Below are 17,844 nucleotides of genomic sequence, written 5' to 3'. Positions count from 1 at the left end.
TTTACTTTTGAAATTAGTAGTTCTTTTTATTACAAAACCTTCTTTATTTAAATACAGTCAGCAGCAGAAAGAGAAGATGAAAATTTTGCAATTTTAAGGGAGTTTTGCCTGTTTTTTAACAATGCCACTGATTTCAAATGAAAATCCAAATTCCACCTGCCTTTAAGACACTGAACAGAAAAGCATTGGACCTGTTTTATATTTCATATTTCATGGATTGTGTTCTATTAACTATATTACTGCTAAAATAAAGAGTAGTCAAAGAACAAACAAGTTGCTATTGTTTCCCTAATACTTATTCTAGAGGATTTTTTGCTGTAGGCCAAAATGAGTAATTTGAATAGAAGAGTGGGAAGTTTCCACCTGTGAAGTCTTTCACCATTTCGTGTAAGATAAATGAGGAATCGGCCTCCTTTAAAACCAACAGCCAAAGTAACTGCAGTACAAAGCAGTTTTATCTGTCAGAACAGTGACCTTCAAGGCCAAAGATACTGCCCAAACATAGGAAGTGTGTTTAATGTATCAGTGTGTGGGGGTGGCTGATGACAGGGCTCCTGCTCTTTTGTAAGAGCTTAAAAAATGACTCTCAGATGTGAGCGTGCATCAGTCAGTGTGAGCAGGAGGTGTGGGGCTGCTGCAGGCACGGGGAAGAACAAGTGAAGCCTTCCAGGGGAGTTCCAGGCTCAGTTCACTGGGGGGACCTGCTGCTGACACTCTGAACAGCTGGGTGTTGGTATTTAGCACGTGGATTTGAACATGTGAACAGGGTTTCTGTGCCTTCCAGTCCAGTCCTTAGGAATGCTGAGGAAGTCAGTGGTAGGAACATGCACTTTTCCCAGGTTTCAGTGCTGCAGGTACAACTGAGGAGCAGCAGCTGGGAAGTGCCCCCAGGTGCCTGTGAAACTGTCTCAGAATTTGGGGCTTTTCTAACAGAGATGTTGAGACCTGGTGATTAGTTTTTCTTTGAAGTCATATCACTAAAATAGTAGAACTATAATGTTGGTCACTCAAATAACCAGTATATCCAAATTATCAGTTGAACTTGGATTAATGTATATTCAGGACTGCTGGGAAAACAAGAGACTGTTGGAATAGGAGTGGATTTTTTCATTATATGTGGGATAAATGTTCTTCTTCATGCAGAGATTTAAGAGAAAAATCTCTGAGCACAATATCCAGATATTCTCAATATTCACATTATAACTGAATCTGAACCAAAACCATTTTCTTCTTCCAAGGTATCTTTTCTTCCTCTTAGTTTGTTCTGTCTGCCCCCACTCAGCTAGTCAATATTCTGTAGCATTTATTGGCAATTGCAGTATGTGGTTACATGAAAAATACACAGTGTCATTTTGACCATTCCTCTCTCCTAGTCTGGATAAGAACTTCTGCATTCTTATTTTCCATAAATTCTGTCATTCCTGCCTTTCTTAGTAAAGTTCTTTGCAAATTACTGCTGAGATTTTGACCAGGCTTCTTAAAGGTCTTTTAAAATATTCATCTGTATGTTAAGCTTGTATTGAACTAAGAGGTGAACTTGAAGCAAAATATTAGGCATAACTCCAAGTGGCTGAAGCATAAGCACATTCATCTGCTGTGGGATGGGTTCCCTGGAAAAGGGGGAGGAATTGGATAGCAGGAACTCCCTGCTGCTAAAGCTCATCTTTCTGAGCAAGAGAAACGTTCATGAAGGCTTGAACTGCTCCTACCCAAGTGCTGTGCCTGTGTAGCAGCACTCACCTGAGCACTGGACACTCTCAGTTATATAAAGCACTATAAACAGATAGGAAAGGATAGCACTACCTTTGGAAATATGACATTTGACTCTTTGGGTTCTTCCCACACTTCCTCATTAGTACATTGAATTTTTTAAATGTCAAAATACTCTGTTTTCTGAAACATTGTGAAATCAGTTCAGACTAAAGTACCAGTTTTTCAGTAGGTGTGTGAAGTGCACTGTACCCTTCCCATAAAACAATTTCTGCTGTTATATATTGTTACACTGTTAGAACATAATTCATCCATCCAAACAGGTAACTTCTCTCTTGGTATAAGAAAAATGTGGAGTAACGCGGTACATCCATAACTGTGTGAGATTCTGTTCATTGTCTGCGTCAGATTTTAATGGGGATTTTCTAAGCAGTGTGTTTGTATTCTGTTAGTCTGAGTTTTTATTTTCTGAATGTGTGGAGTTTCTCACCAGTAATTTCGTTTCTTATGCACAGTAAGTGTTCAGCTGCAGGCAGTGAGGGAATGCATTTGATTTATGGACTTCTTCCACAGTATTTTTTCCTCTGTTCAGTAAAAATCACTGCAAAAGCAATGGTACTGGAACAGCCTGTAGTTGGTATTTAAGCAAAACCTAATTTGAGCTGATATTTTTTATATAAATGATGTGCAGACAACAAATCTTCAGGCTGGGAGAGTGGCCTCAAATCATTCATGCTGCAAAGTTTTCCTTTTGCCTGTATTGTCAGCTCCTTGCATGTCAAGAAGTTGATAAAGCCTGGTGAGCTCACGCCTCCTCTGAGCAGATCTAGGTCTCCCTTCTCCAGCAGTAGGAAAACAGGGAGAGGCTTCCAAACCCTGCTGGCTGTGTCAGGCAGCTTCACACCCCGTGGTATCAGTTGCTTGCCCGGGAGTGACCCGTCAAGGTGAAGAGTCGGCGCTCAGTGATTGTTGTGTACAAAGATCCCCAGAGGCAAAAAATGGTTTTCTTTCTAGTTTCCACTTTTAAAAATTCTCTGTCAGGGGTTTGTAATTCTGTGTAGATCTGTTGAAATCTGATTCTATGCAAGTGAAACAGTTTTTCTGATGGGATATGTCCTTTATAATTTCTGGCTGAAAGATTTAAAATATGAAGTAGGGGTGTGAAAAATACATGCAGCGATGGTGCTTTTAGGTTGGAGGCAAAATACACCTGCTGGAGTTACTTGTTGACATGTAGTGACTACTTAACATTATGTACAGCTTATTTTCTCTAAGTACGTGAAATTAAATGCAAACTCGTTTGCTGTTCCCTCATGGCCAGTGCCAGATAATTAGAGGGGATCCATTTCCCTGAAATCTTCCAGGTTGACTCTGAAGTTGATGACTCATGTAAGATAAATGGGATATGCTGGAGAGAATGGCAGATCAGAAGCTGTGGGAGGAAATATTCCCGAAACTGCTGGGAATAATGAGATGTGTAACTAATGCGAAGAGGAAAGTAATAAAGTACTTGGAGTTTAGGTATTTACAGCAAGGAACAGAATCTCTCACACTGCAAGGAAAGGCATGGAAATAATCCCTGGTTTTCCCAGTTACCTCTGCTAGATAAATGTCTCTGAAACAAGACGTGGGGCTGGGGTGGGTGGGAGGGTTCCTTCCCATAACTTTTCCCAATGCCAGCGCGCAGCTTTGGTTCCTGGTGAAACCCAATGAGCGGTGACTGCGCCGGGCGGGCAGGGATGAAGGATTTCTGCTGCCTGCGGCGGGAGAGGGGGAAGGGAGAGGGAAGGGGAGAGGGAAAGAGTCCTCAGCAGCAGTTTGTCTTGGGCAGCAGCGAATGCTGCTCCTTCAGCAACTGCTGGATTTATTTTTAACCGCTTGAGTCATTCTTTGTCAGATGATTGACCACCGAGCTGCACGGTGGAACACGAATGGGCAGGGGCAGCGAGCGGAACCAAAGGAAAAGGGGGAGTGGTTGTCTGGGAAGAGAGGTGGGATTTGGGAGTTGTGCTTCACATGCTCCGTGCCTGCTGTGTGAGTGAGTTCAGCTCCAGAGCCGGCAGCGAGCGGGGGCAGCCTGGAAAGGGAAAGGGAGAGGGAAGGATGGAGGCTGCGCTGGGCTGCACCGCGGCGGGAGAGCCCCTTCCATAGGCACGGCACTGGGAGCGCTGCTTGGGACACCAGGGACCGCCTGGCCACAAAGGCATATTTTTTTTCCTGTGTTGGATGTTGCCATTCTAAAGGATTCTCATCATGATCGATAGCTCCAAGAAACAGCAGCAGGGCTTTTCCGAGATTTTATCCGCAGGAGATCTTAAGCCACTGAAGGAGAAGGAATGCCTTGAGGTGAACAGCCAGAAAACCCTCAAGGAAGGTCAGTCACTTGCTGGTTGGGGACACAGAATGCAGAACTCCTGGGCAGATCCAGCATGTGTGGTGTGATGCTCTAGGTCAGGCAGAATTTTTGTACGTGAAGTGAGGTATTGTTTTCCCTCTAAAAAAAAATAAATCTAAAAGCTACATTTAAATTTTACCTGAGACTATTAAAATAACAATGATGATACTCGATAGAAATGTGGTATGAAGAAAAATGAGGGATTAAGTAAGATACTTTTCAGAGTATCATTTAGTGCCAAATTAATGAAGTACTCTGAAATTGTCCTGTAAATATTGCACAAAAGGCTTCAAAATGCCACAATTGAAATAAATGCCATTAAATATGACATGTCAAAATAAAACCCCACAAACCTTTAGTATCAGACATATTACTACCTCATTTTCAACAGTGCTTTTCTCAGCTCTTGTCTTTCTTTGGAATTCCCTTCTCCCCTCACACTTTGAATTAGATTTGACTCTGCTTTTGAAATGCATGGTTTTCAAGCTACATTATATCATCTTAAGTGATTGGATTTAGACTGGCCATTAAATTGATACAATGCACAGGCATTAATTTGTAAAACAGCAATAGTCTGAGAATATTTGGAGCATTATTTAGAGCCGACAAATAGTAGTGTTTGAGACTCATTGTAAGTGGTATTTGTTAGGCAGATTTGTTAATGCTGCTGAGACAGGGAAATGGGGGTTTCTTCCAGCTGGCCTGGGAGGAGGAGGAGACCTCTGGAGCTCTCTGCCAGCCCTGCCCAGAGCAGGCTGGGGACTGGTGTGAGTTACACACCGGGCTGCTGCAGCTCTGGGCTCAGCCTCCAGCTCCTCAACCACACACACACTGGATGTGGAGTAGACAAAATCCCTGCTTTCCTTTACAGCACTCTGCCTTGGCTTCTCCTCCAGATACCTCAGGATTGTTTGGTGATTCAGAGATTTCGTCCTTGGTGTTGTGGCAAGACTGCTGCATGAGATCATGCCTTTCTCAGAATTTAAATGCTGGGTTTGTTTTGGGGTTTTGTTCATTTATTTTTAAATTTGTACCTTAATAATGTTTGCAGTAGCAAAAAGATAGCCCATATTCATTATTAAATTCAGTACCTGACAGTTGAGTTTAAAAACCCCATTAGTTAGCTCTAAGTTGGAGCTAGAGAAAATGCTGGGTTTATGTAATGTACTGACACCAAAGGTCTGTTGTTGATAGAAAGATAAGAAGTTGAGGGTTGCTGCCTGTGGCAGTGGCTGAGAGCAGAGCAGTTCTGCTTCCTTTGCAGCAGGAAAGTACTGACTGGAAGACAGGGATTGAAAGAAAGGGCCACCAGTGGCTGCTTTTTCATGGTGTTTTTGCCTTGCAACTCCAACCAGACCCAGGTAAAGCTGCTGCTGCTGCCTCTGAGGCTCTGGGGGCAACAGCAAGGAAGAATGGAACGAGGGAGCTGAGAGGGACAGAGGAGTGAGGGGACTGATGGGGACAAACCAAAACCTATCCAAGCTGAGCTACTGAGAAATAAAGGGGAGAAAAACATGGAAAAAACTAATATGTGGGTAGTGTAGGTGGGCTAATGAGTAACCACGGTAATAATGATCCTCAGTCATCTTTGAGCACGTCAGTTATGTAGAAGGTGGATGAAAGGATGTACGTTACAATAATGATGGTCTGTCAGAGTAGTGAAAACCCTGCAATTATGGGACACTCTTCCAGTCTAAATTAATGAATATTTTAGAGCTTAAATTATTCAGTGCATAAAAGAAGATATAACTGTTTTCCACAGTCACTCTCTTTGCTTCCTTTTCTCTGTTTTAGTACCTGCTCTCCATTTTCACTTTCCCCCGGTGAATGTTGCTCATCCTTTTACTCCCTGAAGTTTGGCAACATAATGATTAAAATAATGCACCTCTTTTTGAGAGTTTGATTGACTACAGGATCTCCTCTTCCAGCCTTCCCTCCTTCTAAAGCTTAGAAAAACAAGCATTTTCTTTCTTGTAGTATATAGAATGAATTATTGAAAACATTCCAAATCTGCTTGATGTGCATCTAGAGAGACTAAAACAGAGCTTCACCTTTTCACTTTATAGTGTTACGAAATATGTAGTTCAGGTATTTTATAGACTTTAAAAAATTCAATTGCAGTTGTTAATTTAATCCTATTTAAATAATACTGCAGATGACATTTTACTTAAAAAAAATTACAGATTACGTATTTTACAGAAGAGTATATTCTAAATTAACTTGTGCCATTCTGTCTCGTTTTTTTTCCCTCCTCCTCTTTCCTCCTTTAGTTCAAATGATGTGGCTGGTTTTGCCACCTGAATCATCAAATTTTTTTTTTTTGTTAAGACACAAAAATACTTAAAAATACCACATGGAAATGGTTAAACCTGCAAAAATTAAAAATGTAATTCTATTGGCAAACCCAGGTGAAGTATGTAGAGATCCAGAAATTCAGAAGGTGCCTTTGTTTCACAATCTGTTTTGCACAGGTTTGATAAACCTAAAAATCCTGAGATAGTACAGGACTTATTTCAGCAGTGAGTACCTTCAGAGGTTTGTTGGGTGCAGAGTGTTTTTTACTTCCTATTTCTGTATAAGGAAAGAGACTTTTGCTGGAAACAAAAACCCCAGGAGTGTCTTCAGCAAATTATTATTAAGGGCACTGGCAGGTTAGATTACAAGGATGAATTTTTTCCTTTGCTTAGGCTAATGATGCACATTAAAGCATCCTGTAGCATGGGAGGAAATCCTCTTAATTACCCTACTTTCTTGTAAATGTTATTGTTGCATGTTGTCTGTTCTGTGAAGAGTTCTTACTTTCATCTGTTTTATCAGAATCACCTTTTGTATGAGCAAGGAGCAGAAATAGTTTTTGGCCCCGAGGCCCCCACCCAGTGATAACTCGACAGCTTTGCAGAAGGTGCTGAAGCAGTGACTGTGCCTCCTGTGGTGTCCTGGAGCAGTGTCAAGTAAGAACCAAAACATGTGGAAAGGTCAAGTGAAAAGCCTTCCATGAAGTCAGGCCATCACTGGGCACAGTCAGTGTCACCAGTGCCTCTGTGAGGAACCAGGAACAAATTCAGGCTGCAGAGGGAAAGATTCTTAACTGAGCAGTGCAGAGAGTCTTGCCTTGTACCCTAAATTGCTTTAATATAAAGAGGGATGAGCTCCTGCAAGACCATGCAGAACTCTTGAAGACATAGTATTAAATTGGTGCATCAAATCAGTGTGGTGCTGCCTTAGGTGGGATTCAAAAGGACATTGGATCCCAGTTTGTTTGCACCATATTTTTCATGTAATGATCTTGGCTTCGAAGTCACTAATTGCCTACCAGCTACTTTAAAGGAAAAAAAAAGACTAACCAGGAAGGAAATTTTCTTTCCACCTTGAAACATAATTTCTTTCCTGGATTTGTTTTGCATTTTAAATTTACTGTTTTGTGAGGAACTGGAGACTGGCAAGTGCTGGAAACAGGATACAGGGTGGAATGAGTGGATTTCTCAGGTGTGCACTGGAATTGTGTTCACGCTGTCTGGTTAACAGATTACCAGGTGTAGTCAGGAAGGATTTCTTCCCTTCATCCCTTGCAATCAAATCCATACTGCATGGGAATTGTTTATTCAACAGACTTCCTGCTATTGCTGGTGTGATGAATGCTGATGATACTCTTGACCTCTCCTACGGTGGCATGTCAGGCTTACAGATTCTGCTGTTGGTTTGTTGGTTTTGGTTGGTTGGTTTGGATTTTTTATAAAGAAAAAGCTTTTAAGTTGTATTATCTGGTGTTTAGAGGTGTTTTTATGACCCCTTATCAGTGGCAGTCATTCAGGTATGTTTCTTGAGACATAGATAAGGAAAAAAATACTGGAGGGAAAAAAAGTATTCCTGTCATCTTATTTAATAAAGGAACACTGTAAGTTCAGTGTCATGAGCTTCTGAGGCTGTATTAAGATCTACCATAAGCAGTGTCTTTAATGTCAGTGGGATAATTATGTCTTAAAAGTAAAGCACCACTTATTCCACAAAATTTTCTTCTTAATGATACTCTGAAAAGTATCTTAATCCCTCATTTTTCTTCATACCACATTTCTGTCGAGTATCATCATTGTTATTTTAATAGTCTCAGGTAAAATTTAAGTGTAGCACTTAAATAAATAATAAATATGTTGTAATACCATTATAATAAAGACAAGCTGAAATACATCGATAAACCAAGACCACGATGGATTCATTTGATATTGTGTGTAACCTGTGTACAGTTAGAAGATACTTGGCTAACCAAGAGTTTAAAGAAAACTTGCTATGGCAATGACAAGATTTCTTGAGGGTTTTATAAAAGGTCAGGATTAAGTCTGCTGCTGCCAAAAGTAGGTGTAGTCTCACCCAGCCCTGCCCTGCTTCCTGCCAGCTCCTTTCTTGCTGGCATTAGTAACTGTGCAGCCCCGGAGTGAGAGGGGTCAGGGAACAGGTATCACTGGAGAGCACTTATTCCACAGTGCTGCTTCTCATCCTGCCCAGAGCACTGCCCTGCAGTGCTGTGCAGCAGGAGCAGCTGGGCCTGGAGGGAGGAAGTGACCACTGGCCTTTCTTCAGGAATCCTGGCTTAGATCATCCTGAGTTATGGAACCACATGAAACAAACCACTGTCTGCTTTGCTGCTCTGCTGGGGGCTTCTTCTTCCCCTCCCATCCAGCACCACATGTGTGTGCCTCAGCCTCTCTGCTGCCAGGGCTGGTTAATGCAGCAGCTTTGCCATCCCTGTGTGCAGTTGGACTCCTCCCCTGATTATCCCTGGGACTCTGGGGGTGTCTCTGGAGCTGGCACAGGGCTGGTGCTCACTCCCATCCCGGTTTGCAGTCAGGCATCTCAGTGTAGATCCACCTTCCTCAGTGCTTTCAAATGATGGGGAATCACCTGAGCTGGAGAATCTGCTTGGGTCTGTGTTTTGTTTGCTGGCTCTGCTGTCTGTTCCATGGGAATAGCATGGAAAATGGAGGGAGCTTGACTAGAAATCATGTCATCATTCGATGTAATACACTCCAGATTATCACAAAGCAAGTCATAGTAGATGTAGAATTCTGACTCAAGTTCCATGAGTCCATTGACAGTACAGTTCTTGGCTGATAGTAGCATTTGAGGAAATGCAAATTATTTTTAAAGAATAACTTTTTTTGCATTAAAAATCAGGAGATTGTACTTCGCAGAGGAATACTTGGAAGATTTAGAAAATGTTATTGTATACTCAAATTGTATACTAAAAGTATGCAATTTTAAAGAAATGGGAAATATAAGCTTTAGTTTATTCAGGCTTTTCACCCAAGGTGGTCATGATTTGTCTCGTTTTAAAGATGTAAACAGAATTGAGAAAAGTGTAGATTTTGCTTTTTAGATATATGTGGGTATATATGTATTCACCCCAGCAGACATCCCGGTAATTTGTTTGGAGGTTGTGTATGTTCTGGCTTGTTTCTAAGCAACATGTTCCATAGCAATAGGGTACAATACAGATTGTCCTATATCCCAGCCATTTCAGCCTCTCAGCTAATGATATTGTTACGCTTGATGTGTTTGTTTGAAGTGTTAAGTTTACATTTATCTCTCCCGGGGAGGTTTTCCTTTTCTCCTTTCAGAGGTCGGTGTTGCTGCTGGAGGTGGTTACACAGCATCATTACAGACCAGAGCTCCAAATGCCAGGGGTGTAATTTCAGAGATCTGGAGGGGCCTGCAGGGTTTCCCTCCAGAATTCTGAAGAGATGATGTGAAATGGCCCTCAGCAGTCTTGTCTCACGTACTTTACATTTATCCAGAACATTTCTAAGCTGCAATGAAAGTATGACTGAATAATTGCTTAAAGTGAGTCTGCAACAGAGCTGTTTCACTTGCCTTAATTATTTTGGGCATAGTTTTAGCAGCAAAATCACACATAAAATAGTGGAAAAAAGAAGATAAAGTTATATGAAGATATGAAAGGTGGTTTGGGGTTTTTTTAATAAAAACCAGTAAAATAAGTAAAATATTTCCCTTTTTAAATTATATCCTGGCATACATGGCGGTTTTGAAGACTAAACCCAGTATAACACATTCACTCAGGATTAGATGATGCCTGATTTTTTTTTTACAAAATTAATTGGTGATCAATTATTTTTGTTTTAAAATGGAGAGTGTTTAACATACTGTGTCACCATCTTCAGGCTGATGGGGCGTGCCACAATTTCACATGCATTTGGTCTTTAAAATGCTGTACAACTTACTTGGAATCACTTCCAACAAATTACAGGTAGCTAAATACTTTCCTGGTTTTCCCTCTCCTTCCTTCCTTCTTTGGCATGCCACATAAATGAAGTGAGCATTGGATTACCGAATTTCTGACTTTGCTCAAGTGGAACGTGTAGTGCCACGTGCAAGCCCCCACACTCCATACCCTTCCTGAAATGTGTGCCTTGCCTATCACCTGCTCTTTCTTTTACTTATTATACAGCACATTCCATTTACTAATTTTTTGTTTTATTCACAGAACAAATATTAGTGGAAAAGATTAACCATTTTTGTCTCAATGAAGCATTTAATAATTTATTAAATAGAGTACCACACCTCATATAGAGCTGAGGGAGAAACAATCACAGCTCAGGAGAAAGCAAAACCTCTGTCTCTGGAAAATGACCTTAGTGTAAAGTTGTGCTGTTTAGAAAATATAATCGTTGAAGTGCAGGCAGACGGGGTTTGGGTGCAGGGGTAACACTGTGGGATGCACAGAAAGGCCTTGATACTCAAGTTGTGCTGCCCTGTGGGGCTGGGCTGCAGCTCTAATACAAAGCTGATGCTCAGAGCGCTCCTCGAGCCCACCTCCGTGTGATGAAATGCTCTGTTCCACTTCCCTGCCCTCCTGCTGCTCGTCCCCGTGTGTCAGTGTTGCGGTCCCGGTGCCAAGTCCCCGGTTTGCAGTGACTCCGGAGGGTGGGATGGCAGAGCCCACCCCTGTTCTCGGCGGTGCCGCGGGGCTGTGCGAGCATCCGCTCCCTGCGCTGCAGCCTCAGCGGGCAGAGGTTCTGGCTGCAGAAAAGCTGCTTTAAGTTGGCAGGAAGAAATGGAGGCTTTCAGTGGAACAGCTCCTCATTTAAAGGAAAAGGCCCTATTTCCAGCGCTGTTTCCATGGCAGCCAGCCTAGCAGCCGGCTCTGGAGTTCCTGCCGCTTGGAAATTTCCAAGGGGGTATGCAGGAATGTTGGACATGACATTTTCCCATTTTTACTTGCAGGTTTAAGGGTTTAAATAGCTAATACCCATTGGATTTAAACTTTGGAAGAAATAATGAGATGATTACATACGGAACATTAAAAAAAAAATCTGGATGCATTGTTTTTCTTTTTGCTGCCACTTGAAAGAACTGGGTGATGGAGCCCTTCTCCTTCAGCCCTGTAATTGTGAAATGGCAACAGCTATTTGCTGTTTCATAGTACCTTCTATAAAAAGATAAAATCTGATTTTAAATTAATAGGTTAGTAATGAACTGTGTTAGAGGTGGAATTACTAGTGCTGGAACTGTGCACAGCATGTGTTCTGGGATTTTTCAAGACAAGAAGCAGTGGTGAAAGCTTGTCAATCAGCACAGATAGCACTGTTCCTGTAGGACAACTATCCATTTATTTTTGGCCTCTTTACATTCCAGTGCTTGTGATGATATAGGACTACTTTGAGACTGCTCTTCCATAGGATACACATTACAGATTTGTAACAGAGATCACTTGCTCAGCTTTGATAAAAGCTGTTTGTTGGAGGTGATGTAATAATACCCTTTATTTTCCCTCATTCTGCTGTTCACACCGAGTGAGACGTGACTGGACACTCCTTTCCTGTCCTGCCTTTCCAAGGGGCTCGTACAGAACGTGATGTGTCTCCTGAAGTGTCTGTTTGCCAGTTTTCCTGCCCTCAGCCCCTCGCAGCCCTTCGAGGAGCTGCTGGTTCTGGGTGTCCTTGATCCTGTGCCCCGTTAGGGCTCAGTGTGTGTGCCCTGAGCAGGACTCGCTGGCTGAGAACAAAAGCCATTGGCTTTATAAAAGTTGCTGCTTTACAGAAGCACAGCTGTGCATGATAAAGTGCCTCGGTTTACAGGTGACCTCTCCCTGTCCTACCACCATCTCTGTTCCCTGGCTCCTGGAGTGTTGATTCCCTGCTGTGCTGCCACTGGAGGAAGCTGTCAGAGTGGGAGCACCAGCCTCTGGTGCTCATTTTTTTCAGCTGGTGAAAAATCCACACCTCCAGTGCAGTCACAAGACTTGTGCTGACTCTGAGAGTCAGATAACCAGATGTTCTTGCTGTGAGGGGGATTATGCTTTCCTGTTTTGTCAGGAGGTATTAAGTAAGCTATGCAGGCTTTAATGATCATTTTATTGACTGAAGAAAACACTTGGAAATTTTGAAATCTCTTGGTGTTCAAGTGTTAAAATCATACCCTGACATGAAAATGAGAAAGAACACCCGCCCTTCTCCCTCAGTCAAAACAGGAATTTGACTGACCTCTCTGTGCATGGCTTTTATTCAAAAGCAGTTCACAGACAGTTTTTAAGAGTTGCAGTGGTGTGAAGGAGGAGTCCTGCCAGATAATGTGAAGTGCAAAATATTTGTACCATCTTCTAGCAACTAGATTTGCTCAGTGGTGTTAACACAGTCCTTCTTTTGCACATGCACTTGAAATAGGAGGAAGAGTATTGCTAATATTAACACTGTATTAACATATTTGTTAATTTGAGGCCTTTATTTCAGAGATCATCTTCTGTGATTTTAGATGTTATGTGGGTAACTGCCTGATTTTACCAGTGTAAAAGTGAGAGGTGAATTATCTGGCTACAAGCTGAACGGATTTACCCTGATAAGAACAATCTGTTAAACACAGTGTTGGAGTAAGTACCATTCCCAGGGGAACTTTGTAGTACCTGCACCTCGTGTCTTTTGAATTCTCCCTTCCCCAGATTCTGTGCTGGCTTTTCTGTAAAGAGTTTTTTGAAATAAAGGGGAGGGGGAAGAAAAATTCTAAACCCTCACTAGAACAAGTAGCAAAATACATATATGTTATATTTGGATAATGCTTCAGTGGGTTTTAGATTTTTTTTTTTGAAGCTGTGTCCCCCTGTCTCATCCATCCTTATTAGATTTACTGCTTTGTGTGTCACTGACTGTTCTAGAAATCTCTTGCTGTATGGAGTTCTATATATATGATAAGCAAAGTCTGTATCAGCGTTAATTACGGTAGATTTAAACCAACCTGAATTCTATTCTGGATGGTTTCTCACTGAAATAAATTGCCAAAGTGCAATTCTCACATCGTTCATCCTTGTCTTTGAAGATAATTTCATCGTGTTTTCCTTACTGAAAACTTGTGATTTAGTTTCCATGACTCCCATCTTCCTGGCTGGCTGGCTGCTCTTTGAGCTGCTTTTTGTGAGTCCCCATTTTCTTCTAAGCTTTTCCCAAACCTCATTCCTGCTCCTTTCCTTTATACCTCCTTCAGGTTCACCTCCAGTCTGACAAGTCTGTCTGTAACTGCTGTCCATCACCCCACAGAGGGAAGAGAAGGGTCACTGCTGTCTGTAGTGACCATCTGTAACCCAGAAATGCTCTGACTAGATGAAGTTATGCAACTCAAGTACAGGTGTTGCCATTTCTTCCTTAGGAACATCTCTGCTTTTTACTTTGTGTGGGGGCTAAAAGTATTTTAGGTCCTTAGGTCTTTCATAGAGATATAAATGTTGGGTTTTTTCCCCAGTGTGTTTGCTTTGGAAAAGCAAAACTTTTTTAGCTTTTCAGCTTTTAAAAATAATATATTTAGTGGTTTTATTCACTACTGCTTTCTATTTAGAAATTTTCTTTTCTTTAATAATACATCTGATTGCTCAGGATTTATGTTTTTTTTTTTAAATTTAGACACCAAACCTTTTTTTAACCTTCTTAATTTTGAGTTGATTGCAAAAGCAAACATCTGGTTTTCATCCAGTTTTATTTCTGTTTAACCTCCTTGCTCTGGTCAAGTCAAACTCTTCAATTATTATCATCTTATACCATCTTTCTAACTATGAGTCATCTCTTCTTTCGTATTCCCCCTGCAGTGCTTCCCTATTAGTCATGCTACAGGCTGTCCTTTATTATGTAATCTATAAGTTCATGGTATTTATTTAGAAAGTGAATAACTGCACGTTCTGTGTCTTCTCTATCTCTCCTTTTTTTTCAGTTTTCCCACAGTTCTTGTGACTTGTCCAGATACAGATGGGACAGCTTCAAAATCCTCCCTGATTTGCTTTGTGATGCCCAGTGTCGGTTCCCAGATGCTGTGCAGGCAGGGAGTGTTAGGAGACAGGCAGGATTGGTTCCCTGCTCACACCTGAGTGCATGTGGGTTGTGTGCACATACATTCTTTAGGTATGGGTCAGTTTGGCTGCACAGCTTAAGCCAAATGTCTGATCATAATTGAAGCCACAAATCCTAGATACAGTACAATAAATGTCATAGCAGGGCTTCCCATCATCTACATTTGGAAATACTGGTCATTACAACGTGTTCAGTAATAACATTCTTTCCCACTTGTGTTTACTAACGTTGAAAGCACCATCCTAGCAAAGCTTAGGCAGCTACAGCTGAGCCAGCTACACCTACAAAATCGGGTCTGTGAGAAAGCTTAGTAACAGAGACAGTCTGAGGACAAAGCATCTTAGAAATCAGAAATACCATCACAAATGCATTATTTCTGAATCAATTACTTGCCTGTTCTATGTTGGTATATGAACCACAGCAGTACTAACATTCCTGTACCTGGTCTAATATTGCCAGCATTCACTGTGTTCCACAGAATTAATTGAAAAAATTACTAATTCTGGTTTACTTACTGTGTCTGACATAATCAGCTCCACTGTGGACATCACTGATGTTGGAGCAGGTCATTTTGCTTGAAGACTTTGGGCCTGAAATAAAGAGGCATATGTTTAGAACTGACCTGTAACTAGGTAAAAGATTAGGCAGACACATCTGTAGTGTGCTTGGTGTTCCAAGAAAGCCAAATGTAAGTGTGGTGTAACTTTGGACCAAATACAGCTGTACAGTATGGATGAGATTCCTGCCCAGAGCAGGACATGGTTTTCCACCCTTGCCAGAGCTTTCTAGCTGTGTAAAAGAAAGCATAGTTTAAAGAACAGAAGAAAGACAAGTTTTAATCTACTCAGAACCAAAAATATTGGGTCTGAATACAGTAGTCGTGCCACGCTGTATATAAATTTTCTTTCACATGACTTGGGTGGGTAAGACTCGCTTAAGATTTTTACAGGGATTGTACATCTAGTTTTAAGGCAGACTCTGAGCTTGCTTGATCTTACTGGTTGTAAGCAAGGAAATCCAGAACAAGAACATACCCGAGATTTTTTGCTTTCCTGTAAACACCACACCAGTTAGTGACTGAGTCAGGGCTTTGTGTCAGTGATGGGGGAAGTTCTGAGAAGTATCCCCAGGGTTAGAAGCTTAACATTATATCATTAGACTGTATGCTTGAACTGCACTGCCATGGGAATGATTTTTTTAATGCATATTTGTATACTAAAGCTTGTGGATTTGTAGAGTTGGATATCCATCCATAAATGCATGTTTGCACACACTTAGTTGCATTTTTTGGGTAGATTAGACCAAGTGGACTTGGACATCCACGTGGGTTTCTGCAGGAAGATTTGAACTTGCTCTGTGGCTTTGGTGGGAGTGTGTAACTGTGCCCCAGCCCAGCCTGGGGAGGGCTCTGAGAGCAGGGTCCAGCACAGCCTCTGAGCTGGTGCCAGAGCCCAGGCAGCACACATTTGCACCTGCTGGTAAGGGATACCTTAGGAAGAGGTCATGGCTTACTTGGAGACACGTGAAATTAAGGAGCACAAAAATGAACTATTATAAAATAATTCTTCAGGTAACTTTTTACAGTCATATTCTATTACTTGGAAAATACAGTGCCCTACTTAAAGCAGACATTTTCAAGTTTCCAGAGGGACTCAGGTACCTTTTGAATGGTTTTTCATCAATTCCCATTTTAATGTTGTTATTTTTGCATTCTCTCATCTCTGTCCTTTGTAATTCTTGTGTAACAGTGTTGTAAAATCTGAACAGATCTGCTGTGCCACAGCTCTAAGATGTTTGTATTTAAGCTCTCAATGTTTGTGTGACATAAGAAAATAATGTCCTTGTTTTCAGGACTTGCTATTCCCGGTCTTAATGCTTTAGCCAGAGGAGTATCCTTCCTGTACTGCAGAACAGGAAATAAGCTGGTTCCTTTTAAATTCTGGAAACAATGAACTTTGTCCTTAGCTTAATTTTTCAGAAATTACATTCATTTTGATGTTTTGGACAATGCATTAGCTTGTTTTGCTTCCTCATGAAATACAATGGGAACAGCATACTATAATCATACATCCATAATAAGCTATCAAGTCTGAATTTAAGAATGTAAATATTACATCTTTAATGTATGTTTTCTCTTGACCCTCCCTTGTTCAGAAGATGAAATTGGGGTCATAGCTGTATGTGCCAAAGAGATAATGAAGCACTATGATAAATTGATACAGAAACAAGGGGAAGGGAACAGTAGAAGAAAGAAACAACTATTTTTTTTCCTTATTATTTCTTTTCCCTGGAAAAATTTACAAGAAAGCCATAATTTTTGAAAATACAAGGCTTTTATGTTTATATCCTCCCCCAGGTTTTGTGGTTCCCAATGTAGTATGTAATGTGTGTCACACTGGTTACTCACACAGTAACAATGAGAAACTGTATTTTATTAAATGTAATGAAACATAAGAAGTTATCTCTGAAACTTTCTAAACAGTTTTGCCATGTTTGACAGTATTGGATTTATTTTTTCCTTGAAGTAATTATGCTAACACTTAGTCTGGAAAACAGCATTTTCTGATGTTCAGAGAGAGGATAAGGTCTGTTTCTGATTGTGTCACTTTTTTGGTGTTTTTAAATAAGCCACATAAAATCTGGTTTCTCTTCAGTTTCTTATGTTTCAGCAAGGTTTATTTAAATGTACAATCAGCCTTTAAATTAAAAAAAAATCCTTAAGAAAAAACCATCAACCAAACACGTACAGCTTTTCTTCTGAAATGCTCTGGAAACATGATTTCTGTTTCAGCAGTGAAGTCTCGGAAGATTGGTTTAGGACATGTAATGAGGCTCTGGAGTCATTATGTGTTGCAATTTATGGTATAAATTCTTCTTACCTCACTGTTTTCTTGATGTATGCTTAATACCCCTTACAGTGCCCAGCTGATAGGAACAGTGGATGTGTGTGTGAAATGCAGCCCCTCTGTCAGTTGTGAGCACAGAGCAGCAACCTCTGCTGCCAGGGTGGATTGGGAGTCACTGCTCTGAACTGTGTGAACAGCAGGTCTTAGGGGTGACTGTCAGGTCTGAATAGACAGAGCATATTTCTGAAGTTGAACTACGTGGGGTTTTGCACTTTCTGTGCTCACATGGGAATCAATGTTTTCTTTTGTCAGTACTTCAGCTGAGGCTGCAACAGAGACGGACACGAGAACAGCTGGTGGACCAGGGCATCATGCCACGTAAGACTTGTGTTATTTCTAGTCATTTGTATTTCAATACTGTAGGTATTTTCAACTGAATATATAAAATAATGAAGAGTCATTAAAAATAACATCAGCATTTGGAAAAGACTTGTGGAATCCTTTTGGTAACCTCCATGAGCATGCAGTAAATTCATCATGTTTCAGCAATTGT

At 41.0% G+C, this 17,844-nt stretch overlaps 1 protein-coding gene and 1 long non-coding RNA gene across 4 annotated transcripts in view; one reads left to right on the top strand and one right to left on the bottom strand.

Annotated features, from left to right (window-relative positions):
• The window catches only part of LOC113982705, a 72,279-nt gene that overhangs the window by 23,959 nt on the left and 30,476 nt on the right, over positions 1–17,844 (bottom strand). Inside the window, exon 3 of the long non-coding RNA XR_003538852.2 lies at positions 14,961–15,035. This is a non-coding gene — a long non-coding RNA (uncharacterized LOC113982705). The remainder of the gene's footprint in view (positions 1–14,960; positions 15,036–17,844) is intronic.
• MRTFB (myocardin related transcription factor B) overlaps positions 1–17,844 on the top strand; it is a 71,823-nt gene that overhangs the window by 27,358 nt on the left and 26,621 nt on the right. For 2 of the 3 annotated variants that reach the window (XM_027711158.2, XM_039390043.1), the window contains exon 4: positions 17,604–17,669. In XM_027711158.2, the coding sequence (XP_027566959.1) occupies positions 17,604–17,669 (66 nt within the window). Of the gene's footprint in view, positions 1–3,767; positions 4,085–17,603; positions 17,670–17,844 lie in introns of those variants that run through there. The other variant, XM_027711161.2, reaches the window with a different exon arrangement.

The sequence above is a fragment of the Pipra filicauda genome, unplaced genomic scaffold (assembly GCF_003945595.2).
Source record: "Pipra filicauda isolate LSUMZ 115617 unplaced genomic scaffold, ASM394559v2 scaffold127_size2900866_pilon, whole genome shotgun sequence".
In the NCBI taxonomy this organism is placed as follows: domain Eukaryota; kingdom Metazoa; phylum Chordata; class Aves; order Passeriformes; family Pipridae; genus Pipra; species Pipra filicauda.
This window is presented reverse-complemented; position numbering and strand designations above follow the sequence as displayed.